Genomic DNA, 24,970 nt, shown 5'->3' on the forward strand with positions numbered 1-24,970 from the left:
GGGATGCGTGGAGTCACGTGACCTGTGCTCCAAATCCAGGAGTCCTGAGGGAAGGACTCCTCCCTACTGTTCAGGGACAGAGAGTCTTAAAAAAGAGTCACAATCGCCTCTTTCTACTGTCATCTCGTACAAACACCAAGTAAGTGGAGCTGATTATTATCATTTTTAAAAATCATTGTAATTGTCTAAATGACAACAAAAAAATCACTGTATAAGGGTTTCAGAGTAAGCAAAGAAATGTTGGTGTGTGTGTGTCCCTGTGTGGCATGCACATGTGTGTATGTGTGTATGTATCTGTGTGTATGCGCGCCCATGTGTGTGTGTGTGTGTGTGTGTACTTATGCGTAGGGGGATGGAGTCTCCTCGTGCTGCCTGGCTGGCTGCAGCTGGGGGTTAACCCAATTTTCCAGGCACCCCATGGCTACCTCTTCTCTCTTTACACCCCCCCCCCCTTCCCCCATCACACTCCACCCCCCACACTGGCAGTTTAGCATCCATAATCCCTGTCTGCATCACTCCAACTGCAGCCGCCGACCCCCTCCTCCACCCGTCCCCAAAAAACAACTCTCGCCTTCAGGTAGCTCTCACTCCTCCATCAGACGTTGTGGATACTATGAGGATTCTGTGTTATGCACTATAGCCCGTTACCATATATATGATTGAATATTATCAACTCTAACAATATCGGAGAGGAAACTTGGACGAACTGCTGGGGGTGGAGGGGAGGGATAGCATTTGGTTGCAGTGAGGATGAATATCTGTGGAACATCTGTGGAACAGCTAAAGGAGATGCTTTGCTCGTTTTCTCATGAGCCCTGGGCAGAACAAGGCTAAGCACAGTTCCTCTCCCCATCTCAGCTCTCTCTCCTAAATGGCTGGTGTTTGTCTAAATTCTTAAGGGTCTTCGGACCAGCCCTGACACACAGGACAAGAGCAGGAAGTCAGCCCGGAGGTTTCATGTGTGATCAAAGCAAGCCCTGATAAGCCTCATATTTGTACCAAACCCCAGCTATTTTCAAATGGCTTTCATTCCAGCTAGGTAAATAATGTCTCAGTGTTCCGCCAGAACTCCCAACCCGTCCATCCCCCCTCACACTTTCCCCTATTACATCAATAGAGGGAAAGGGAAAGTTGAGAATCTAGATTTCTCCACAGGATAATTAATTTGCTGGGTATTAATGCTGATTTCAAAGGAGTGTGTGTTATAATATTAATGCTCTCAGGGGGCCTTACATCAAAACCTCAAATACTTCATTCATGATGACAAGAAAGTCAGCCACATGGAGGGAGTGAGGGAGCTTCGCTCTTTGATTCTCCCTCTTTCCATGTTACAGTCCAGTAACAACATTGTTATTCTGGACTTGTCTCATTGTAAATGAGATTTCCAGTCTACTAAAAGCCATGTTCTTCTTGTCATGTCTTATGAAACACCTTTTCCCTTTTCCATAAGAAGGCTGTGAGATTAAGTGGCCAAGAGTCCCTCTTTATCCCAAGTGGCGCAGCAGCCAAAAGCACTGCATCTCAGTGCAAGAGGCGTCACTACAGTCCCTGGTTCGAATCCAGGCTGCATCACCTCTGGCCGAGATTGGCAGTCCCATAGGGCGTCGCACAATTGGCCCAGCATTGCCGGGGAAGGCCGTCATTGTAAATACACATTTGTTCTTAACTGACTTGACTAGTTAAATACAGGTTAAATAAAATAAATAAAAATCCCATTATTACGACATGCCCACACTATGAGAAGGAAACCGTACAGGCTTTTCTCATATAAAATATACTGAACAAAAATATAAGCGCAAAATGTAAAGTGTTGATCCCATGTTTCATGAGCTGAAATAAAAGATACCAGAAATGTTCCATACGCACAAAAAGCTTATTTCTGTCAAATATTGTGCACAAATGTGTTTACATCCCTGTTAGTTGAATTTCTCCTTTGCTAAGATAATCCATCCACCTGACAGGTTTGGCAAATCAAGAAGCTGATTAAACAGCATGATCATTGCACAGGTGTGCCACTCTAAAATGTACAGTTTTGTCACACAACACAATGCCACAGATGTCTCAAGTTTTGAGGGAGCGTGCAATTGGCATACTGACTGCAGGAATGTCCAGATCCTTTTATGTTAATTTGTCTACCATAAGCCACCTACAAAGTCATTTTAGAGAATTTAGCAGTAAATCCAACCGGTCTCACAACCGCAGGCCACGTGTAACCACGCCAGTCCAGGACCTCCAGATCAGGCTATTTTACCTGCAGGATTGTCTGAAACAAGCCACCCGGAATGCTGATGAAACTGAGGAGTATTTCTTTCTGTAATAAAGCCCTTTTGTGGGGGCAGACTCATTCTGATTGGCTGGGCCTGGCTCCCCAATGGGTGTCCTCTGGTCTGATTAAACAAAAATAGAACTCTTTGGCCATAATGACCATTGTTATGTTTGGAGGAAAAAGGGGGAGGCTTGCAAGCCGAAGAACACCATCCCAACTGTGACGCATGGCAGCATGGCAGCATCATGTTGTGGGGGTGATTTGCTGCAGAAGGAACTGGTGCACTTCCCAAAATAGATAGCATCGTGAGGAAGGGAAATTATGTGGATATATTGAAGCAACATCTCAAGATATCAAGTCAGGAAGTTAAAGCTTGGTCGCAAATGGGTCTTCCAAATGGACAATGACCCCAAGCATACTTCCAAAGTTGTGACAAAATGGCTTAAGGACAACAAAGTCAAGGTATTGGAGTTGCCATCAAAAAGTCCTGACCTCAATCCTATAGAACATTTGTGGAGAGAACTGAAAAAGCGTGTGAGAGCAAGGAGGCCTACAAACCTGACTCAGTTACACCAGCTCTGTCAGGAGGAATGGGCCAAAATTCACCCAACTTATTGTGGGAAGCTTGTGGAAGGCTACCTGAAACATTTGACCCAAGTTAACAATTTAAAGGCAATGCTACCAAATACTAATTGAGTGTATGTAAACTTCTGACCCACTGGGAATATGATGAAAGAAATATAAGCTGAAATAAATCCTTCGCTCTACTATTATTCTAACATTTCACATTCTTAAAATAAAGTGTTGATCCTAACTGATCTATGACAGGGGATATTTACCCCGGATTAAATGTCAGGAATTGTGAAAAACTGAGTTTAAGAGTACTTGGCTAAGGTGTATGTAAACTTCTGACTTCAACTGTAAGTCTACACACATCCAGCTCTCCTCCAGTTCTGACAGAAATGTTTGGGAGATAATGGAGATTGCATATTCTCCCCGGACCGCCGAGGACCTACACAGTGGGAGGACGATAACAGTAAACAAGGCGAGGCTGAAAAAATAATATGCTGAAATCTGTTAGAGAAAAACTGGTCGGTCTGACGCAATTCGGTGACCTCTGTGCCTTTCCCACAGCCGTAAAACCCCCAGAGTCTAAAGGCCGGAGAAGGCCACTGTGGTGGGCAGACAGAATGCTCTCGCGCTCTCTCTCCATCACTAGTTTATACTTTCACTCTCTGTCTCTGTCTATATCTTTGTCTCTCGCTCTTTCTCTCTCTCTCTCTATCTCTGTGTCACTTCCTCAATCTCTTTCCCTCTGTATCTCTGTCTTGCTCTCTCCATCAATTGATTGTTCTGTTTTGTTCTCTCTTTCTATCACTCTTTCTTCCTTTAGCTAGTTCCACAACTGCAAAACCAAAACTGACACTTCACGGCAAGGAATATGACCCAACAAACCCTGAAGCATAACTGATGCCTTTACGCATGGTGACCAATCAATCTCATTCAGGCTTCGATAGTAATGTACCAAAGTGTCTGATTGGTCTAGTGAGTAATAATGATTAATAATAATAATAATAATGTATTACATTTGTAAAGCATTACCATTATACAGAATAATCTCAAAGTGCCTAAAATAAAAAACAAGGGACAAGGACACCAAGAATCCCAGCTATCAACAGAAAGTCTTCCTAAAGAGAAAGATCTTTAGGCCTATTTTAAAAGAGCCCAGAGTCTGTAGTGCCTTCAGAGGGTCCGGGAGGGTATTCTAGAGGCTGTTGGCAGACGAGCTGAAAGCTGAAAGTTTAGTCCTGGGTGCGTAGAGGAGCAGGCTATCGCTTGACTTGAGGGTGCGGGTGGGTGGGTGTCGAGATGAGATGTGTCTCTCACCAGGTGCTGGGAGCACCAGGGGGGGGGGGGGGGGAGGGGGGTAATTCATATAGTTTGCATGCTAGACTGAGCGTTTCGGATGGTTTCAGACAGTTTCAGACATCATATCGAGCTAGACCAGCCCACGCCGTACTGCAGCTTACCACAAAACACTCGTGATCAGCAAGGGATAGGCCTACTACAGAGAGCAAAAAGAGAAGATCTTGTTCTGACATTTGTAGCGAAGAGAAATGGAAAGAAACAGACAAGAGGCAGAAGGGAGGCAGGAACTAAGGGAGAGAAGAGAGAGAGAGTTTATTGTATCAACAGCAGTGTATCAAACTATTTGCATTAGCAAAGCTCTTGAAATGTTATTTTCCGTTTGTGACTCGCTAGCTTGTCTACGCAAACATTCTACCTATAAAGTAGTTTTACACCCTAAGTGCATGTATACTTTATGTCCCAGATATGGACCAAAAATATAGCAATTAATGTGTATATATGAAATGTGTATATATATATAGATATATATATATTGTTATAGATGAGAATTCTTCAGTGATCTTTACGATATCCCAAGCTGTTTCACATGCTTCCTTTAAGGGTTAACCTCGTCACAGGTTTGACCTTTCACTTTCTCACCTCAGAATAGAGATTGTGGCCGAACATGAACACATGCCAGATGACACAGAAAGAGTTTCCTGTCTTTGTGGGAAGATGACAAGTGAGTGTGTTTGTATGTGCACGTCTTAATGTGGGTGTGTGCAAAAGAGAAGGAGAGGGGAAAACTGTGAAGTCAGTGGACTAAATCATTCTTCATAGCTGTGAAACATGCTTATTCTCATGGACTCACAAACATGCTTGTTAGAGTTGCTGTAAAATCAGTTTGAAACAGTCTGGCACTCAAACCACATTTGAACGATCACATATCCCCATTTTTCATTGGAGTCACAAACCATGTGATAAAATGGAAGGTTGAGAATTTCCTGTCAGCTTTATAGGAAGTATAGCTTGCATTGTCTGTGTTGAGATGAACTAGTGAACAAAATGTTCCCGTACACATTCAGTTTGTGTATCAACAACTATAATTATTTGCAAAGATTAGATTCAGAGTCCTTGACCCATCGTTGTCACTTTTCCACCACAAAGGCCAGATTGTAAATTGATGTGCTGATGCCAACTTGAGCAACCAGAGCTGCCAAAAGTGCATAATAACAAACTCAAAGAAACACGCTGAATTTACAAGTCTGTAAACTTCCTCTGATGGTGTTCTTCTCAATAGAATAGTAGCAAAGTACCTACAGTTGAAGTTGGAAGTTTACATACACTTAGGTTGGAGTCAATAAAATTTGTTTTCAACCACCACACAAATTTCTTGCTAACAAACTGTAGTTTTGGCAAGTCGGGTAGGACATCTACTTTGTGCATGACACAAGTCATTTTTCCAACAATTGTTAACAGACAGATTATTTAACTTAGAATTCACTTGATCACAATTCCAGTGGGTCAGAAGTTTACATACACGAAGTTGACTGTGCCTTTAAACAGCTTGGAAAATTCCAGAAAATGATGTCATGGCTTTAGAAGCTTCTGCTAGGCTAATTGACATCATTTGAGTCAATTGGAGGTGTACCTGTGGATGTATTTCAAGGCCTACCTTCAAACTCAGTGCCTCTTTGCTTGACATCATGGGAAAATCAAAAGAAATCAGCCAAGACCTCAGAATTTTTGTTGTAGACCTCCACAAGTCTGGTTCATCCTTGGGAGCAATTTCCAAATGCCTGAAGGTACCACGTTCATCTGTACAAACAAAAGTACGCAAGTATAAACACCATGGGACCACGCAGCCGTCATACCGCTCAGAAAGTCTCCTAGAGATGAACGTACTTTGGTGCAAAAGCGCAACTCAATCCCAGAACAACAGCAAAGGACCTTGTGAAGATGTTGGAGGAAACAGGTACAAAAGTATCTATATCCACAGTAAAACGAGTCCTATATCGACATAACCTGAAAGGCCGCTCAGCTAGGAAGAACCCACTGCTCCAAAACCACCATAAAAAAGCCAGACTATGGTTTACAACTGCACATGGGGACAAAGATCGTACTTTTTGGAGAAATGTCCTCCGGTCTGATGAAACGAAAATAGAACTGTTTGGCCATAATGACCATCGTTATGTTTGGAGGAAAAAGGGGGAGGCTTGCAAGCCGAAGAACACCATCCCAACCGTGAAGCACTGGGGTGGTAGCATCATGTTGTGGGGATCTTACTGGTGCGCCCAACATATGGAGTCTTAATGAGTTAAGATTAGATGAAACAGGGATAAATTATTAAGGTATTAAATATATTATTAATGAAGTAGGAATATTAATGCTGCAATTAAAAAAGTCACAATAATTCCAAAAAGTGTCGCAGTCAGAAGTAATGAGTGACTAGACTGGACTGAGTAGCTAGCAGCTCTATGTACTTTCCCCTCCCCCACTCCTCTGTAATCAAATGTCAATGCAGGACAGTTTTCACAGATTTTGTCCTCTTTCTCCCAAAGTCTGAAGTTCAAAGCTGTTACAGATGCATAACCGGGGAAGGCTGTTGTGGGTGTAGTATTTGCCGTGCAAGTTTAATCTGTGCTGAAAGGCTTAGCATCACAACAGACTACCCTGGCCTGCGAGCCCTGTCAGTGGCTGGGCCAGGCCAGTGTGTATGTGTGTGTGACTGTGTGTGTGTATAGGGCGCTGTCAGGTCAGGGGACGCTTTTATCAAGCCCCCTGATTAATTATCTGACCCACTCTATTGGCACAGCTGAGGGAGATCCAATAACAATGTAGGGCTAAGAGCATTTAATCTACAAGCAGCTAGGATGAGAGGGAATACTGATACAGTGCACTTTAATACTACAGTACACAATAATACTACAGTACATTATAATGCTAGAGTACACTATACTATTATACTACAGTACGCTATAATTTCTAAAATGCACTAATACTACCAGAGTACACTAAAATAATATTCTACAGTACACTATAATACAATTCTACAGTTCACAATAATACTACAGTACACTATAATACAAGAGTACACTATAATATTTTACTACAGTACAATATAATACTATGCCACAGTTAACCATAATACTACAGTACACTATAATACTACAGTACACTATGCTAGTATACTATGGTACACTATAATACCAGAGTACACTATACTACCAAAGTACACTATAATACTATACCACAGTATACTATAATACTAGAGTACACTTGAATACACAGTACACTAAATAATATACATTCATATTATAGTACACTAGAATACTACAGTACAATAGAACACTATCCTACAGAACACTATACTACTATAGCACACACACTATACTGCTAGAGTACACTATACAACTACAGTACACTATAATACTACAGTACACTGTACTACGATACTACAGTACACTATAATACTACAGCACAATATACTACAATATTACAGTACATTACAATACTACAGTACACTATAATAGCACAGTTTACTATAATACTACAGCACACTTTAAAACTACAGCCCATTATAATAATACAGTGCACTATAATACCAGAGTATTCTATACTACTACAGTACACTATAATAGTAGAGTATACTATAATACTACATTACACTATAATACCACAGTCCAATATAATACTACAGTGTACTATAATACTACAATATACTATAATACTACAGTCCAATGTACTACTACAGTACATTATACTAATACAGTGCACTATAATACTATGGTCCACTATAAAACTACTGTATACTACAACACTACAGTAAATCATATTACTGCAGTACACAATACTATTGTACTATGGTACGCTATACGCTATAATACTGGAGTATACTATACTACCAAAGTACACTATAATACCACAGTACACTGCAATGCCACAGTACAATTGAATACTTCAGTACACCAGTAATACTATTCTACAGTACACTATAATACTATAGTACACTACACTACTAGAGTTCACTATAATACCACAGTATATTATAATACTACAGTACACTATAATACTAAAGTATACTGTGTGTATCTGAGACTGGGCAAAAAGAAAACCGGCAGTCACAGAGATATGCCACAAAAAGACAAAATTATATAAAAGAGTGAAATACATCAGCCTCAACTATATTTTTTTAAATGATTTTTATTTGACCTTTATTTAACTAGCCAAGTCAGTTAAGACTGTAATAGTCAGTATAACTTTGTAATATCAACAGTGCAGTTCAAGAAGAGTTAAGAAAATAAACTAAAGTAAACATTAAATATTAAACATAATACATTAAAATAACAATAAAGAGGCTATATACAGGGGGTACCGGTACCGAGTCAGTGTGCGGGGGTACATGTAGGTAGGGGTGAAGTGACTATGCATAGATAATAAACAGAGAGTAGAAGCAGTGTACAAAACAAATGGGGGGGTATCAATGTAAATAGTCCGGTGGCCATTTGATTAATTGTTCAGCAGTCTTATGGCTTGGAGGTAGAAGCTGTTAGCGGAGCCTTTTGGTCCTAGACTTGGCGCTCTGGTACCGCTTGCGTGCGGAAGCAGAGAAAACAGTCTATGACTTAGGTGACTGAAGTCGCTGAACATTTTTGGGGCTTTCCTCTGACACCGCCTAGATGGCAGGAAGCTTGGCCCCAGTGATATACTGGGCCGTATGCACTACCCTCTGTAGCGCCTTACGGTCAGATGCCGAGCAGTTGCCATACCAGGTGGTGATGCAACTGGTCAGGATGCTCTCGAAGGTGCAACTGTAGAACTTTTTGAGAATTCGGGGACCCATTACAAATCTTTTCAGTCTCCGGTGGGGGAAAAGGTGTTGTCATGCTGTCTTCACGACTGTCTTGGTGTGTTTGCACCATGATAGTTTGAAACTTGAAACTCTTGACCCGCTCCACTACAGCCCCGTCGATGTTAATGGGGGCCTGTTCGGCCCAACGTTTCCTGTAGTCCACGATCAGCTCCTTTGTCTTGCACACATTGAGGGAGAGGTTGTTGTCCTGGCACCACACTGCCAGTTCTCTGACCTCATCCCTATACGCTGTCTCATCGTTGTCGGTGATCAGGCCTACCACTGTTGTGTTGTCAGCAACTTAATGATGGTGTTGGAGTCGTGTTTGGCAACGCTGTCGTGGATGAACAGGGAGTACAGGAGGGAACTAGTACACACCCCTGAGGGGCCCCAGTGTTGAGGATCAGCGTGGCAGACTTGTTGTCGCCTACCCTTACCACCTGGGGGCGGCCCGTCAGGAAGAGGGAGGTGTTTAGTCCCAGGGACCTTAGCTTAGTGATGAGCTTCGTGGGCACTATGGTGTTGAACGCTGAGCTGTAGTCAATGAACAGCATTCCCACATAGGTGTTTCTTTTGTCCAGGTGGGAAAGGGCAGTGTGGAGTGCGACTGAGATTGCATCATCTGTGGATCTGTTGGGGCATTATGCGAATTAGAGTGGGTCTAAGGTATCCGGGAGGATGCAAAGTATAACTTTGTAATAATTAAGGACTATTGGTTTGTGTGTGTGTGTGTTGTGTTAATGGAGGTCTGTAAGTACAATATGGCTATAAATGGGAGTAGGTAGAGGTGGTCCCTAACCACTGATCTAGGATCAAATAGGTTTCACCCCTTTAATGGATAACCACGATCTGCCTCTAGTTAACTTCTAAAAGGAAAGTGTTACAACAGTACATTCAACATTTCCTTCTGGTTTGGGAACCTCTTACTCAAGAGCAGATATGTTTTGGTGATATTCTACTCTCGTGTGTTTCGTGTCTTGTGTTTTGTGTTTTTATAAACAATAATGAACAACTTAGGTTATAGTGAAGGACAATCTGATAGATATAATGCATTTTATTTTCAATAACAAGCACATGTAAAGAAATAAATGCAACAGCATGCAATGGAAGGTAGTTGAAATCAGTAGTTTTGCAGTTGAGCTGATGCTGATCAGGCCCTCTGTCTCTTCTGATCGGTTCCCTGAGGCTCTGAACTTCGTGGGCAAAGGGCTGATTCCCGTGTCGTCTTCTGGGTGACCCTGGTCACACTTGAGGCAAGGACACAGTCACTGTCCTTGTCTGACCAAATCTTTTATTTTATTTTATTTTATTTATTTATTACCTTTATTTAAAAATATAAATAATGCACTTAATTTCAAGCACTTTATTAAAGTCACCCAAGTACACTTGTACATAGGAGAGAGTACACAAAAGCAAGAAAATGACAACTTAAAAAATAGAGCAAAACAGAATATATACAGAATAGTTTCTTCCAGAATGTGCTTGAAGGTGGCACTGCCTCGTTCTCTTCCAGGGGACCTATGGTGGCACCATAGGGATGAGAAAACTGATTCTGTGGTTCTCTGCTGAGAGAACCTTGGAACAATAGAGGTGTTCTCTGGTGAGTCTTCTGGCTGGGGACTGCATGGTCAGAATACTGCTGTGGCTGACTCCCCGTTCATTGGCACCACCACAGGGACAATAAGGACACAGTCAGGCCCTCTGGTCAGACACAAAGGCACATTTGTAGTCAGACTCGTAAATCAGACTAATTTTCAAAGTGATAGTAGCCACCTCTCGGGACTCTTTTGGCTGGTCTTCTGACTCAGAGGTGGACACGTAGCCATAGTTATAGTGACGATCCAAATTTGTTCAAGGTGTCTCAAAACAATGTGTCTTCTCAGAAGGTGTGGTTATTTTTGAGGAGAATATTGAACCTCTGGAATGTTGGGACGTAGAATCCTATTGATGGTTTCCATGGCAAACCAAGTTGATTTATTTGTGATCAACTAGATACATGCAGGTGATGGCATAATTAGTGGTTACGTTACGCTCAAATTCAAACAACTATGGTATTTGTTCCCGTGAGGGAACTTCATAAAGAAGTACAGGGAACAGAGGACATTTTTTTTTAAAGCAGTCAGTGTGTGTGTGTGTGTATGTGTGTGTGTACGTTTACAGTATATGCTGCTCTTTCTCTTTCTCCTGAGAGCTTGACTGTGCACACTTCCCTCAGAGTGGCTGTGATACGGCCGTAATAACCTATGGTCAGTTAGGGAGTATTAAATATCCTCTTCATAAAATCCCATTCTTTCAGGTTGGATTTCTTTAACCGTCATGTCTTTGGCATCGCTACTAAACCGATCAGTTTAGCCCCTCCCTCCCTCCCCTTGTCCTGGCCCCGGATTTAATCTCCCCCTGTCCTGGCCCCGGATTTAATCTCCCCCTGTCCTGGCCCCGGATTTAATCTCCCCCTGTCCTGGCCCCGGATTTAATCTCCCCTGTCCTGGCCCCGGATTTAATCTCCCCTGTCCTGGCCCCGGATTTAATCTCCCCCTGTCCTGGCCCCGGATTTAATCTCCCCCTGTCCTGGCCCCGGATTTAACAGCAATGATTGTAGGAGGCCCCTCCTCTCCTCTTGTCTGAAGCTGAACCACTCTCTTATCAGTTCCTGAGGGCCCCGGGGCCTCTAATCACAATCCTCACATCACTGACCACTTGCACACAGCTCAATGACAACCCTTCTCCCCCCCTCACATTGCAGCGGAGTTTGGGTGTCTACACACACACGTAACCAATTCAACTGAATGAGAACTGATCTACGATGTTGCAATCAAAAGCTGCATGTTATGCAAAAAAACACATTCTTCAGTATTATTCATGTGCAGCACGACACGTTTTAGGAGGATTGTTGTCTTTCGGCCAATTGGGGGAGAGAGAGAGAGAGCAGTAAGAAGACAGGAAGTGCTGTGTGACTCGGTGTCGGGCCTGACAGGAAGCAGTGTGTAGTTTGTGGCGTGGCGTCAGTTCACCATTCCCGCTGCGGATGGCATGGCCCAGAGCCTGATAACGTCACACACGGCAGGAGACAGACAGGGCTGTCCTTCACTGTCTGTCTACTCTCAAAAAACAATTCCTGCAAAGCGGGAGGCCCACACTGGTCAGACGAGTTAGGCTTGACTCACCTTGGCAGCCCTGCAGATTCCAGGTATTGAGTAGCTTGCTCGGCTGGCTGTGGCGCAGCACAGTAATGACAGCCAGCAGTAGCTCTACAATCACTGGAACTGGCTGAGGAATCGACACACCATTAGGCCATGTAATTTTCTTGCTGCTGTAGACAGTACACCACCTCCTGGGCTTTACTGCAGTGTTAAAACCTCTGGGCTTTACTGCAGTGTTAATACCTCTGGGCTTTACTGCAGTGTTAATACCTCTGGGCTTTACTGTAGTGTTAATACCTCTGGGCTTTACTGCAGTGTTAATACCTCTGGGCTTTACTGTAGTGTTAATACCTCTGGGCTTTACTGCAGTGTTAATACCTCTGGGCTTTACTGCAGTGTTAATACCTCTGGGCTTTACTGTAGTGTTAATACCTCTGGGCTTTACTGTAGTGTTAATACCTCTGGGCTTTACTGCAGTGTTAATACCTCTGGGCTTTACTGTAGTGTTAATACCTCTGGGCTTTACTGTAGTGTTAATACCTCTGGGCTTTACTGCAGTGTTAATACCTCTGGACTTTACTGCAGTGTTAATACCTCTGGGCTTTACTGCAGTGTTAATACCTCTGGGCTTTACTGTAGTGTCAATACCTCTGGGCTTTACTGTAGTGTTAATACCTCTGGGCTTTACTGCAGTGTTAATACCTCTGGACTTTACTGTAGTGTTAATACCTCTGGGCTTTACTGCAGTGTTAATACCTCTGGGCTTTACTGTAGTGTTAATACCTCTGGGCTTTACTGCAGTGTTAATACCTCTGGACTTCACTGCAGTGTTAATACCTCTGGGCTTTACTGTAGTGTTAATACCTCTGGGCTTTACTGTAGTGTTAATACCTCTGGGCTTTACTGTAGTGTTAATACCTCTGGACTTTACTGCAGTGTTAATACCTCTGGGCTTTACTGCAGTGTTAATACCTCTGGGCTTTACTGTAGTGTTAATACCTCTGGGCTTTACTGTAGTGTTAATACCTCTGGGCTTTACTGTAGTGTTAATACCTCTGGGCTTTACTGTAGTGTTAATACCTCTGGGCTTTACTGTAGTGTTAATACCCCTGGGCTTTACTGTAGTGTTAATACCTCTGGGCTTTACTGCAGTGTTAATACCTCTGGGCTTTACTGCAGTGTTAATACCTCTGGGCTTTACTGTAGTGTTAATACCTCTGGGCTTTACTGTAGTGTAATACCCCTGGGCTTTACTGTAGTGTTAATACCTCTGGGCTTTACTGCAGTGTTAAAACCTCTGGGCTTTACTGCAGTGTTAATACCTCTGGGCTTTACTGTAGTGTTAATACCTCTGGGCTTTACTGTAGTGTTAATACCTCTGGGCTTTACTGCAGTGTTAATACCTCTGGGCTTTACTGTAGTGTTAATACCTCTGGGCTTTACTGTAGTGTTAATACCTCTGGGCTTTACTGTAGTGTTAATACCTCTGGACTTTACTGCAGTGTTAATACCTCTGGGCTTTACTGTAGTGTTAATACCTCTGGGCTTTACTGTAGTGTTAATACCTCTGTGCTTTACTGTAGTGTTAATACCTCTGGGATTTAGTTTTAGTACCTCTGGGATTTAGTGTTAATACCTCTGGGATTTAGTGTTAATACCTCTGGGATGTAGTGTTAATACCTCTGGGATTTAGTGTTAATACCTCTGGGATTTAGTGTTAATACCTCTGGGATGTAGTGTTAATACCTCTGGGATGTAGTGTTAATACCTCTGGGATTTAGTGTTAATACCTCTGGGATGTAGTGTTAATACCTCTGGGATGTAGTGTTAATACCTCTGGGATTTAGTGTTAATACCTCTGGGATTTAGTGTTAATACCTCTGGGATGTAGTGTTAATACCTCTGGGATGTAGTGTTAATACCTCTGGGATTTAGTGTTAATACCTCTGGGATGTAGTGTTAATACCTCTGGGATTTAGTGTTAATACCTCTGGGATTTAGTGTTAATACCTCTGGGATTTAGTGTTAATACCTCTGGGATTTAGTGTTAATACCTCTGGGATTTAGTGTTAATACCTCTGGGATTTAGTGTTAATACCTCTGGGATTTAGTGTTAATAGCTCTGGGATTTAGTGTTAATAGCTCTGGGATTTAGTGTTAATACCTCTGGGATTTAGTGTTAATAGCTCTGTGTGTTGTCAATTTGCAGTGGCATGATGCATTATATTATAGCAGTGATGTAATAGTCACTGCTTACTCTTGCGACACAGGATTTGAACGGCACCCCCAGAAAGCAGTAATGATGAAGGGTTGGGCATGGGAATAGTAACCCCAATCGTAAAATCCTTGTGCTCATGAAACATCAACAAATAGAGGTGATGCTACTGATGTGGCTGTATAGTGGGGGTGCTGAGGTAATGTGTTGGAGCTCTTTAGTAGAACAAGTCTGTCTGTATGTTTCTGACTGACTGTCCCTCCCTCCCGGATCAATAGTGAGCTCTTAGGCGATCCACTGACTGTGCTCAGAGGGCTGTGCCTGCCTGCCTGTTTCTCAGCTCTGCCACAGAGAGAGAGAGAGAGAGAAAGAAAGAGAGAGACGGCTGCTATGGTGACGTCACCTCCCACTGGGAAGCGCACCGCCTCTCTCCTTATCCAAGCCTGGGCGCTCTGGCGTGTTGAGGAGGAGTCTTAACATCCTAATCTACTGTCTGGCACACACACACGATTGTATACGCGTGCACATGCACACATATCCATGCATGCACACACATACATTGTCGTATGCCTGTGCACATGCACGTATGCACACACAAACTTTTATGAATGTGCACTCACACAAGGGGCCACAGAGTGGACTCACTTTTCCTAAAAACCCAAACCCATTTTCCCTCATGTCCTCCCTGAAGACATATTTTCCCCTGGGCAGATAGCCTTCCACCAGCAGAGTAATCTTATTAAGAAATGCTCTTGGATCCGAACAACCCCTCCCCCTCCATCCCCAGTGGGAACAGAGTAGAGTGATCGCTCTGAGACTTTTCATCCCAAACCGGGGGAGTCACATGACAAGCCATGACCTGAATCCTGCCCTTGTTGCCCCAGACGGAGGGCTAGGGGGGTGGAGGTAGAGGAGGGTGGAGCTCAGGAAGTTGGTGGCATCTTAATTGGGGAGGACGGGCTCGTGGTAACATGGGGGGGTGGAGGTAGAGTGGGGAGTGTCTGTAGGGGGGATGGAGGTGGGGAGGGGGGTGGAGGTAGAGGGGGTGGAGGTAGGGGGGTAGCTACTACCTCCTCTACCTCTGGTGCCATCTGCCAGTGACTTTGCAAAAATGCAAATCGGCTACCCACAGTGCACAGCAGACGCGCAGCACGCTCCATCGGAATAGCCTACAAAAATAGGTCAGATCCACCATGAGCCTAGTGTCTTGGGCAGCATGCTTTAATGCTTTGTGTAACGGGGGGGGGGGGGGGGGGGGAACTCTTCACAGAGAGAGACAGAGACAGAGACGGACAGAGAGAAAGACAGAGAGAGAGAGAGAGAAAGAGAGAAGGGGTGGATAAAAGTGAAAAGGAGTCGGGGGAACATTTTAAATGAGTGCTGGCAGTGAAACAAAGGCTTCGCTTGACTTTGTCATTTACCAAGCACTCTGCCAGCCAGCCAGTGAGAGTGGCACAGTGCCTGCAGCTCTTCTCACTGCTCCAAACGCAACGCTGCTCTGTTCTGTCTCTCGTCCTGCCGAACAATCACACAGCAGTAACCATCCAACCAGCCACACACAAGCCCACCGGCAGACCCAGGTTTACTCTAACAACACCGTCCTCCACAACCCAAATCCCCAGCATTCTTCTCCCCTCCGCCGCCTAACTCTTCATCCATAACCAATTCTTTATCGGATGCTAAAAAAAGATCAAAGACCCCCAGCTGGGGATGGGTGTGTTAATGAGAGTCGGACAGGCAAGCAGGAAGAGAGGCTGGCAGGCAGAGCAGAGGCAGGCAGGCAGAGAGGCAGGCAGGCAGAGAGGCATGCAGAGGCAGGCAGACAGAACCGAGGCAGGCAGAGCAGAGGCAGGCAGAGAGGCAGGCAGCTGATGCAACGTTGTGGCAAGGCTAGTGCAATCCAGGCAGCTGACTTATTTTTCTTGCAGGATGACTCTGATGAATTATGCATCCCTTTGGAGCAAAAAGCTTCCCTCTCGCCCCCCCCCCACCCCCTCTTGACTGCTGCAGTTCTGCTCTGTTCCACCCAGTCTCTGGACGAGCATTAGCATGTCATCTGAGCAGCTTCCATCTCTCTCCTCCTGCCCCTCACGTGAAGCTTGATGTGGCACGAGGGGTACAGTGACTGATGTACTCTGTGTGCTTAGTCAATGTCTTGCGTTGTGCGACTTGCTGAGTAAAAATGTTACAGGAGATCACACACACACACACATGCAGTTGAAGTCGGAAGTTTACATACACTTAGGTTGGAGTCATTAAAACTCGTTTTTCAACCACTCCACAACTTTCTTGTTAATTTTTTAGTTTTGGCAAGTCAGTTAGGACATCTACTTTGTGCATGACACAAGTCATTTTTCAACAATTGTTTACAGACAGATGATTTCACTTAATTCACAGTATCACAATTCCAGTGGGTCAGAAGTTTACATACATTAAGTTGACTGTGCCTTTAAACAGCTTGGAAAATTCCAGAAAATTATGTCATGGCTTTAGAAGCTTCTCATAGGCTAATTGACATCATTTGAGTCAATTGGAGGTACACCTGTGGATGTATTTCAAGGCCTACCTTCAAACTCAGTGCCTCTTTGCTTGGCATCATGGGGGAAAAAAAGAAAAAAAATTGTAGACCTCCACAAGTCTGGTTCATCCTTGGGAGCAATTTGCAAACGCCTGAAGGTACCACGTTCATCTGCACAAACAATACTATGCAAGTATAAACACCATGGGACAACACAGCCATCATACCGCTCAGGGAGGAGACGCTTTCGGTCTCCTAGAGATTAACGTACTTTGGTGCGAAAAGTGCAAATCAATCCCAGAATAACAGCAAAGGACCTTGTGAAGATGCTGGAGGAAACAGGTACAAAAGTATCTATATCCACAGTAAAACGAGTCAAATATCGACATAACCTGAAAGGCCGCTCCGCAAGGAAGAAGCCACTGCTCCAAAAAAAAGCCAGACGACGGTTTGCAACTGCACATGGGGACAAAGATCGTACTTTTTGGAGACATGTCCTCTGGTCTGATGAAACAAAAATAGAACTGTTTGGCCATAATGACCATCGTTATGTTTGGAGGAAAAAGGGGGAGGCTTGCAAGCCAAAGAACAACATCCCAATCAAGAAGCACGGGGTGACATCATCATGTTATGGGGGTGCTTTGCTGCAGGAGGGACTGGTGCACTTCACAAAATAGATGGCATCATGAGGAAGGGAAATTATGTGGATATATTGAAGCAACATCTCAAGACCTCAGTCAGGAAGTTAAAGCTTGGTCGCAAATGGGTCTTCCAAATGGACAATGACCCAAAGCATACTTCCAAAGTTGTGGCAAAATGGCTTAAGGACAACAAAGTCAAGGTATTGGAGTGGCCATCACAAAGCCCTGACCTCAAATCTATAGAACATGTGTGGGCAGAACTGAAAAAGCGTGTGTGAGCAAGGAGGCCTACAAACCTGACTCAGTTACACCAGCTCTGTCAGGAGGAATGGGCCAAAATTCACTCAATTTATTGTGGGAAGGAAGCTTGATGAAGGCTACCCGAAACATTTGAACCAAGTTAAACAATTTAAAAGCAATGCTACCAATTAATAATTGAGTGTATGTAAACTTCTGAACCACTGGGAATGTGATGAAAGAAATAAAAGCTGAAATAAATTATTCTCTCTACTATTATTCTGACATTTCACATTCTTAAAATAAAGTGTTGATCCTAACTGTGGTGATCCTAATTTTTACGAGGATTAAATGTCAGGAATTGTGAAAAACTGAGTTTAAATGTATTTGGCTAAGGTGTATGTAAACTTCCGACTTCAACTGTAAATAGTATGCATGCACACACACCTTAGGGCCTTACAATTACACACTGGTGCCAGTTGTGGTAAGTTGGCTTCATATCACACTCCTATTAGAAAGCAGACCGTCCACACCGCAGTAAAACTGCAGTTACTGGAAAGGAAGTGCTTCCATTTTATTCTACCACTCTGTTTTTATATAGTCACATATCAGTTAAAACCCTGAGAGAAATGTGCTTGTATCTGACCCTGAATCCCATTATCTGGTTTTAATGTCCATCCAGAACTCCCTTCCAGCCAATCAGAACTGAGTATTCAACAATGCTGTGGTATAATTATGCAATAAGGCCAGAGGGGGTGTAGTATATGGCCAATTTACCACGGCAAAGGGCTGTTCTTACGCATGATGCAACGCAGAGTGCCTGGACACAACCCTTAGCTGTGGTATATCGGCAATATACCACAAACCCTGAGGTGCCTTATTGCTATTATAAACTGGTTACCAACGTAATTAGAGCAGTAAAAATAAATGTGTCAGAACCATGGTATACAGCTGTCTGCCAATCAGCATTCAGGGCTTGAACAACTTTAACGTATTGTTCAGTGACAAGTGTTAGATCAAGAAAAACCCTACAAAAACAGGGCAAACCCTTTGATAATAGCGAACCTCCCAAGCATGAAGAAAACTACCCAAACTCCACAAATACAGCGCATGGTGCTGCATCAGTATCCGAACCCCCCTCCCACCACTCTCAACCCCCTTTCCCGTCTCTCATTTCTTTGGATAGTTCTGGCCTCTTCAAGCCAGTGTGTGAAATCTGTTCAGTGGGCTGCTCATAATGTTTTATAATAATTATTTAAAAAAATAATACCACAAAATCAGTCAACTAGACCTTTATTACTCCTGTACGAGGGGAGAAACATACTCATCAGCACCCTAACCCAAAACATCTTCCTGCGGCCATGCGCTGGGTGTGTACACACACACTGTAAAAACACTAAGCACATATGTGTGTGCATGTGTATGTAGGCACGTGTGTGTGTTTTAACCCCGATCTGGGTGCTGCTTGGTGCTGCAGACTAAGTAGAGTGGAGAGGAGAGTGGAGAGTGCCTACTACTACCCCAGCTGCAGCAGCCCGGGGCCCCGGCCCAAAATGCTGTAATTATGTTGGATTGGGGGGGGGGGGGGGGTGGCTCTCCCTCTCTAGACCGGCTGCCAAACATTTTGTCCCAGATTACTGCCCTGCCACTAAGCAGCTGAACTCGGCCAGCGGCGGACGGCTGCCCCGGGTGGAATTACACTGCCACGGACGGGGGGTGGCAGGGTCACAGGGCCCTTACCCCAGATCTGCCCTGTGCCCATGGAGGCTAAGTCATATCAGGCAGTCATACCCAGAGTCCTCCCGCTGTACTAATGCCAGGGGTCACACAATGGTGGGTGAGATCTGGTATTACTCAAGCACTACATAGTGTGCCTACTTTGCCTAATGCATTTAGAAGTCATTAAGGGATCTTGATTGCTTTCTAATTGCTTTTTGACTGCCACATCCATTTTGTACGACTTTTCTCTGAGCTCTGCGCGGATTGGTTTCCATACCACCTGCCATCTTCCCTTGTATCAGTGCGAAACGCAAGTGGAGTTAAAGACACAAAGTGGGAGAAAGTTTGAAAACATTTTTATTCAAGCTGAACCAAAATAAGGTGTTTAGAGAGAAATCCTGAGTAACAACACAATTACTTGCAAGTACAGTTTTTCATTTTGCCTGAACAAGGCAATAGAACAGAATCATTGTACACCTTTTTAAATTAGCAGGTCAAGGGGTGTGTTAAAGACCCCTGTTTTACATCAAACTACACATGAACACAGCATATACTCCTGTTCATCCTCCAGCATATGAACACCAAATGTATTTGGACAGTGAAACATTTAAAACAACATTTATACTCATTTTGGATTTGAGATTAAATGTTTCATATGAGGTGATAAAAGTACAGTACATTTTGTACTGAGGGTAATTTCATAAATATCCATGTAACTATTTAGAAATGAAGGCACTATATGTATCGAGTCCCCCCATATGAAGAAGTCATAAGGGAAAGGGGAGAATACCTCATCAGTTGTACAACTTAATGCATTCAACTGAAATGTGTCTTCCGCATTTAACCCAACCCCTCTGAATCAGAGAGGTGCGGGTGGCTGCCATAATCAACATCCACGTCTTCGGCCGCTGGGGGAACAGTGGGTTAACTGCCTTGCTCAGGGGCAGAACAACAGATTTTGACCTTGTCAGCTCGGGGATTCGATCCAGCATCCTTACGGTTACTGGGTTACTGGCCCAACGCTCTAACCACTAGGCTACCTGCTTCCCCTTTAATTCACTTAGTGTATTAAAGTAGTATTTGGTCCCATATTCCTTGCACACATCAAGCTTGTAACGACAAACTCTGTGGTTGTATTTGCAGTTTGTTATGTTTTGCCCAATAGTAACTGAACGGTGAATGGTGACTGGAGTAATTTTCTAAGTGAGTAGATCACATGTTTCTGAACAGTTCTAAATGAATCCTGATAATGCAATGATTATTCATCATTCATTCAGGATTTTTAATAATGATGAGTGAGAAAGTTACAAAGGCTACAACAAAACATGCTAACATCTCACTATTACCAATAACAGGTGTTTTTTTTTGGGGGGGGGGGGGGGGGGGGGGGGGGGTGACCTTTGTGCCTCTAACTTTCTCACTCATCATTATTCACAATTAATTCACGATTATCCATTCATTATGGCATTCACGATTATCCATTCATTATGGCATTCACGATTATCCATTAATTATGGCATTCATCTACATTTATAATAAAAGTGACACGACACATTATTCACCATTCAGTTCCTGTTGGGCAAAACATTATCTGAAACAACCAAAACAAACTGCAAATGCATCCAACACGTTTGTAGTCACAAGCTTGATGTGGTCACTGTGTGCTAGGAATATGGGACCAAATACTAAACTTTTGACTACTTTAATAGACTGTTAGTGAATTTGTCCGAATACTTATGCCTTCTTCAAATGGGGGTACTAGATACATAAACCGTAAAAACAGATATATATGAACATTTCCTCAAAAAAAAGGTGACATTTTGTACTGTTGCTCAAATCCAAAAATACTGGAGTACATTTTAAATTGTAGCTTCACTGTCCAAATAATATGGTGTTGACTGTAGTATCACACAACATATCAAGTACCCCAGTGGATGAAACAAATCTGTTTTAACAGATTCCATCCATTCACAGAGATGGATCATTACTTCCCCCCCCATCTCTGTGAATGGATGGAATCTGTAAAACAGATCAGTTTCATGCCCCCCTCTCTGGGCTAACATGCTGAACACATAGAACCCCACCACACTATACTCCCAACTTCAGAAGGCGGCATCAGAGAGAGTGCTTCAGAACGTCAAACACCTTCAGGGCAGACTCGATACAGCCGTCGAAATTGGAATGCGTGAAGCCGTCGCCCCCACACACCAACAGAGGCTGGGACAGCAGTGTCATCTGCCCAGGGCAGTCGGCCACCGAGCTCCTCACCTAATTAGTCGAGAAGGGGGGGGGGGGGGGGGGGGGGGGGGGGGTGTAGAGAGTTAGGGGGGGTGGGGGAATTATTACCGATATTGAAATTCTCAGGAAAATATGAATCTCTACACTATTTGCCACATATCTATTCACATAGATATAGTAGAATGAGAATTGAGAGAATTATTTGTTTGTACTACAATTATCCTATTACCCTTTTACAGGGGCTGAGTCACTGTCTTACTGGTGCTCTTCCATGCTGTCCCTAGGAGGGGTGCGTCACTTGAGTGGGTTGAGTCACTGACGTGATCTTCCTGTCTGGGTTGGCGCCCCCCCTTGGGTTGTGCCGTGGGGGAGATCTTTGTGGGCTATACTCGGCCTGGTCTCAGGATGGTAAGTTGGTGGTTGAAGATATCCCTCTAGTGGTGTGGGGGCTGTGCTTTGGCAAAATGGGTGGGGTTATATCCTGCCTGTTTGGCCCTGTCCGGGGGGGTCTCATCAGATGAGGCCACAGTGTCTCCTGACCCTCCTGTCTCAGCATCCAGTATTTATGCTTCAGTAGTTTATGTGTCGGGGGGGTAGGGTCAGTCTGTTATATCTGGAGTACTTCTCCTGTCTTATCTGGTGTCCTGTGTGAATTTAAGTATGCTCTCTCTAATTCTCTCTTTCTCTCTCTCTCGGAGGACCTGAGCCCCAGGACCATGCCTCAGGACTACCTGGCATGATGACTCCTTGCTGTCCCCAGTTCACTTGGCCGTGCTGCTGCTCCAGTTTCAACTGTTCTGCCTGCGGCTATGGAACCCTGACCTGTACACCGGACGTGCTACCTGTCCCAGAACTGCTGTTTTCAACTCTCTAGAGACAACAGGAGCGGTATAGATACTGAATGATCGGCTATGAAAAGCCAACTGACATTTACTCCTGAGGTGCTGACTTGTTGCACCCTCAACAACTACTGTGATTATTGTTATTTGACCATGCTGGTCATTTATGAACATTTGAACATCTTGGCCATGTTCTGTTATAATCTCCACCCGGCACAGCCAGAAGAGGACTGGCCACCCCTCAGACTGGTTCCTCTCTAGGTTTCGGCAATTCTAGGGAGTTTTTTCTAGCCACCGTGCTTCTACACCTGTATTGCTTGCTGTTTGGGGCTTTTAGGCTGGGTTTCTGTACAGCACTGAGATATCAGCTGATGTAAGAAGGGCTATATAAATAAATCTGATTTGATCCTGAAATCCCCAGTCTTTTCTAATAGTCTGTTCAGGGTAGGTCTATACATGGTGGGATACAATGGAGACTGCTGGAGGGGAGGACAATTCATAATAAATGTTTGGAACGGAGCAAATGGCACCAAATGCATGGAAAACATGTGGTTGATTTATTTGATACCATTACACTAATTCCCCTCCAGTCATTACCATGAGCCCATCCTCCCCAATTAAGGTACCACCAACCACCTGTGGTGGGATAGTACAGCTCAAGCCAGAAAAATGCACTGTCTTTGGCTAGACGAGCAGATATGAAATCAGCCTCGCAGCCAACTGTCTTCCTCATGTTTCAAGCCTGAATGCCGAGAGTTCAGTGTGTTAATGATTTGGGAGTGTAAACACACAAGTCTGTGTACGTGTCATAGCAAGGGCCATTTTTAGAGGCTTCTGCTGGCCTGCACTGAGGTACACTGCCCCTCACCGCTAAGGGTAAGGAAATAGTATCCATTTCCTGCTGGGGCTTTTAATAGCCTACTACTGTGCGCTGATATCAACCCCCACTCTCCACCTCCCTCCCACCATCCCCACTCCTCTCCAAAAATTTAATATTGTGTTTGCCCATGCATTTCTGAATGGTAATCACCATGTAAATCAATTGATAAGCATTCTTGTTGAAATCTAGCAATGGACAAATTGTTTGGTTTACTCTAGTGGTAAGTTGATACAGCGGGCCTGAGCTCTGCTGTCTCCATATACAGTGTGAGGCTGATTTTCCAGAGCAAAGAGCACGGAGTGAAGGAGGAGGGAGGTTTTGGACATTAAGATAAAATGCCCCAATATAAACACGTTTTATAGCAAGGAAAGCATGAGATTCTAGCAGCTGAGAATATGTTTCATGGCCAGGTCGCAGTTGTAAATGAGAACTTGTCCTCAACTGGCCTACCTGGTTAAATAAAGGTGAAATAAATAACTTAAGTATCTAAAGAGAAAGCAACCTATAACCTACATCTAAGAAACAGTTAACTACTATGTGTGTTAGGATAAATCATTTCCTCAAGTTAATAAATATATATATTTTACACTTCTCATTTAGAAGTCGCTCTTATCCATTTTCGTACTGGTCCCCCGTGGGAATCGAACCCACAACCCTGGTGTTGCAAGCGCCATGCTCTACCAACTGAGTCACACATGTTCCTCGCTCTCACAATGGCCTTTGCTAGAATGTCTGCTTGTGTATTTGACAGGGAGCTGATGTGTGTATGGTATGAGTGTGTGTGTATGAGTGCGTGTGTATTTCAGTACAAATGTGCATGTGTTCTACCATGGCCCGTCCAGTTCCAGTGGGCCTTGGCCCATGCTCTGGCACTCCCAGTGATGTGCCTCCCACACAGATGTTCTGTGGCCTCTGACCCCCAGCCCAGTCCAGCCTCGCAGAGTGTGTGTGAGTGTGTTGGAGAGGGAGAGAGAAAGAGAGTGATAGAAAGAGCGAGATAAAAAGCATGAGAGAGAGAGCGAGCGAGAGAAAGCAAGCGAGAGAAAGAAAGAGCGAGAAAGAGAGCAAGACAAAGAGCAAGTGAGAGAAAGAGCAAGCGAGAATGATAGATCATGATAGAGTGAGAGAGAGAATGAAACCAAGAGAGAGGGAGAGAGAATGAGAGAAAGAGCAAGCGAAAGAGAGAAAGAGAGCACGAGAGAGACAAAGAAAGAGCGAGAGAGAGAGCGAGAGAAAGAGCGAGAGAAAGAGCGAGAGAAAGAGCGAGAGAGAAAAAGAAAGCGAGAGAAGAGTGAAAAAGAGCACGACAGAGAGAATGAAACCGAGAAAGAAAGTAGGAGAGAGAGAATGAGAGAGAAAGAGGGAGGGAGAGAGACATGTTCTTGTTCGACTTCAGTAATTAAAGCTATAGTGTCTGGTCCAAGAAGCTCAGAAATTCAGGGAAACATCACAGTAAGTAAACAGGACATTGGAGCTACTTGAAAAATTAACACCGTGTCCAACCAGTCTCCATTCACTATACTCATGTAGTTTATACACAAGCAGGGAAATGTAATGAATGCACTGAAGTTTAATAG

General features: G+C 43.9%; 1 protein-coding gene across 2 annotated transcripts in view; it reads right to left on the reverse strand.

The window, feature by feature from the left end:
- Positions 1 to 19,776: 19,776 nt before the first annotated feature.
- The window catches only part of LOC139367976 (renalase, FAD-dependent amine oxidase), a 40,357-nt gene continuing 35,163 nt past the window's right edge, over positions 19,777 to 24,970 (reverse strand). For both annotated transcript variants that reach the window (XM_071106424.1, XM_071106423.1), the window contains exon 7: positions 19,777 to 21,704. In XM_071106424.1, the coding sequence (XP_070962525.1) occupies positions 21,552 to 21,704 (153 nt within the window). In that variant the 3' untranslated portion in view covers positions 19,777 to 21,551. The remainder of the gene's footprint in view (positions 21,705 to 24,970) is intronic.

The sequence above is a fragment of the Oncorhynchus clarkii genome, chromosome 16 (genome assembly GCF_045791955.1).
Source record: "Oncorhynchus clarkii lewisi isolate Uvic-CL-2024 chromosome 16, UVic_Ocla_1.0, whole genome shotgun sequence".
Classification (NCBI taxonomy): domain Eukaryota; kingdom Metazoa; phylum Chordata; class Actinopteri; order Salmoniformes; family Salmonidae; genus Oncorhynchus; species Oncorhynchus clarkii.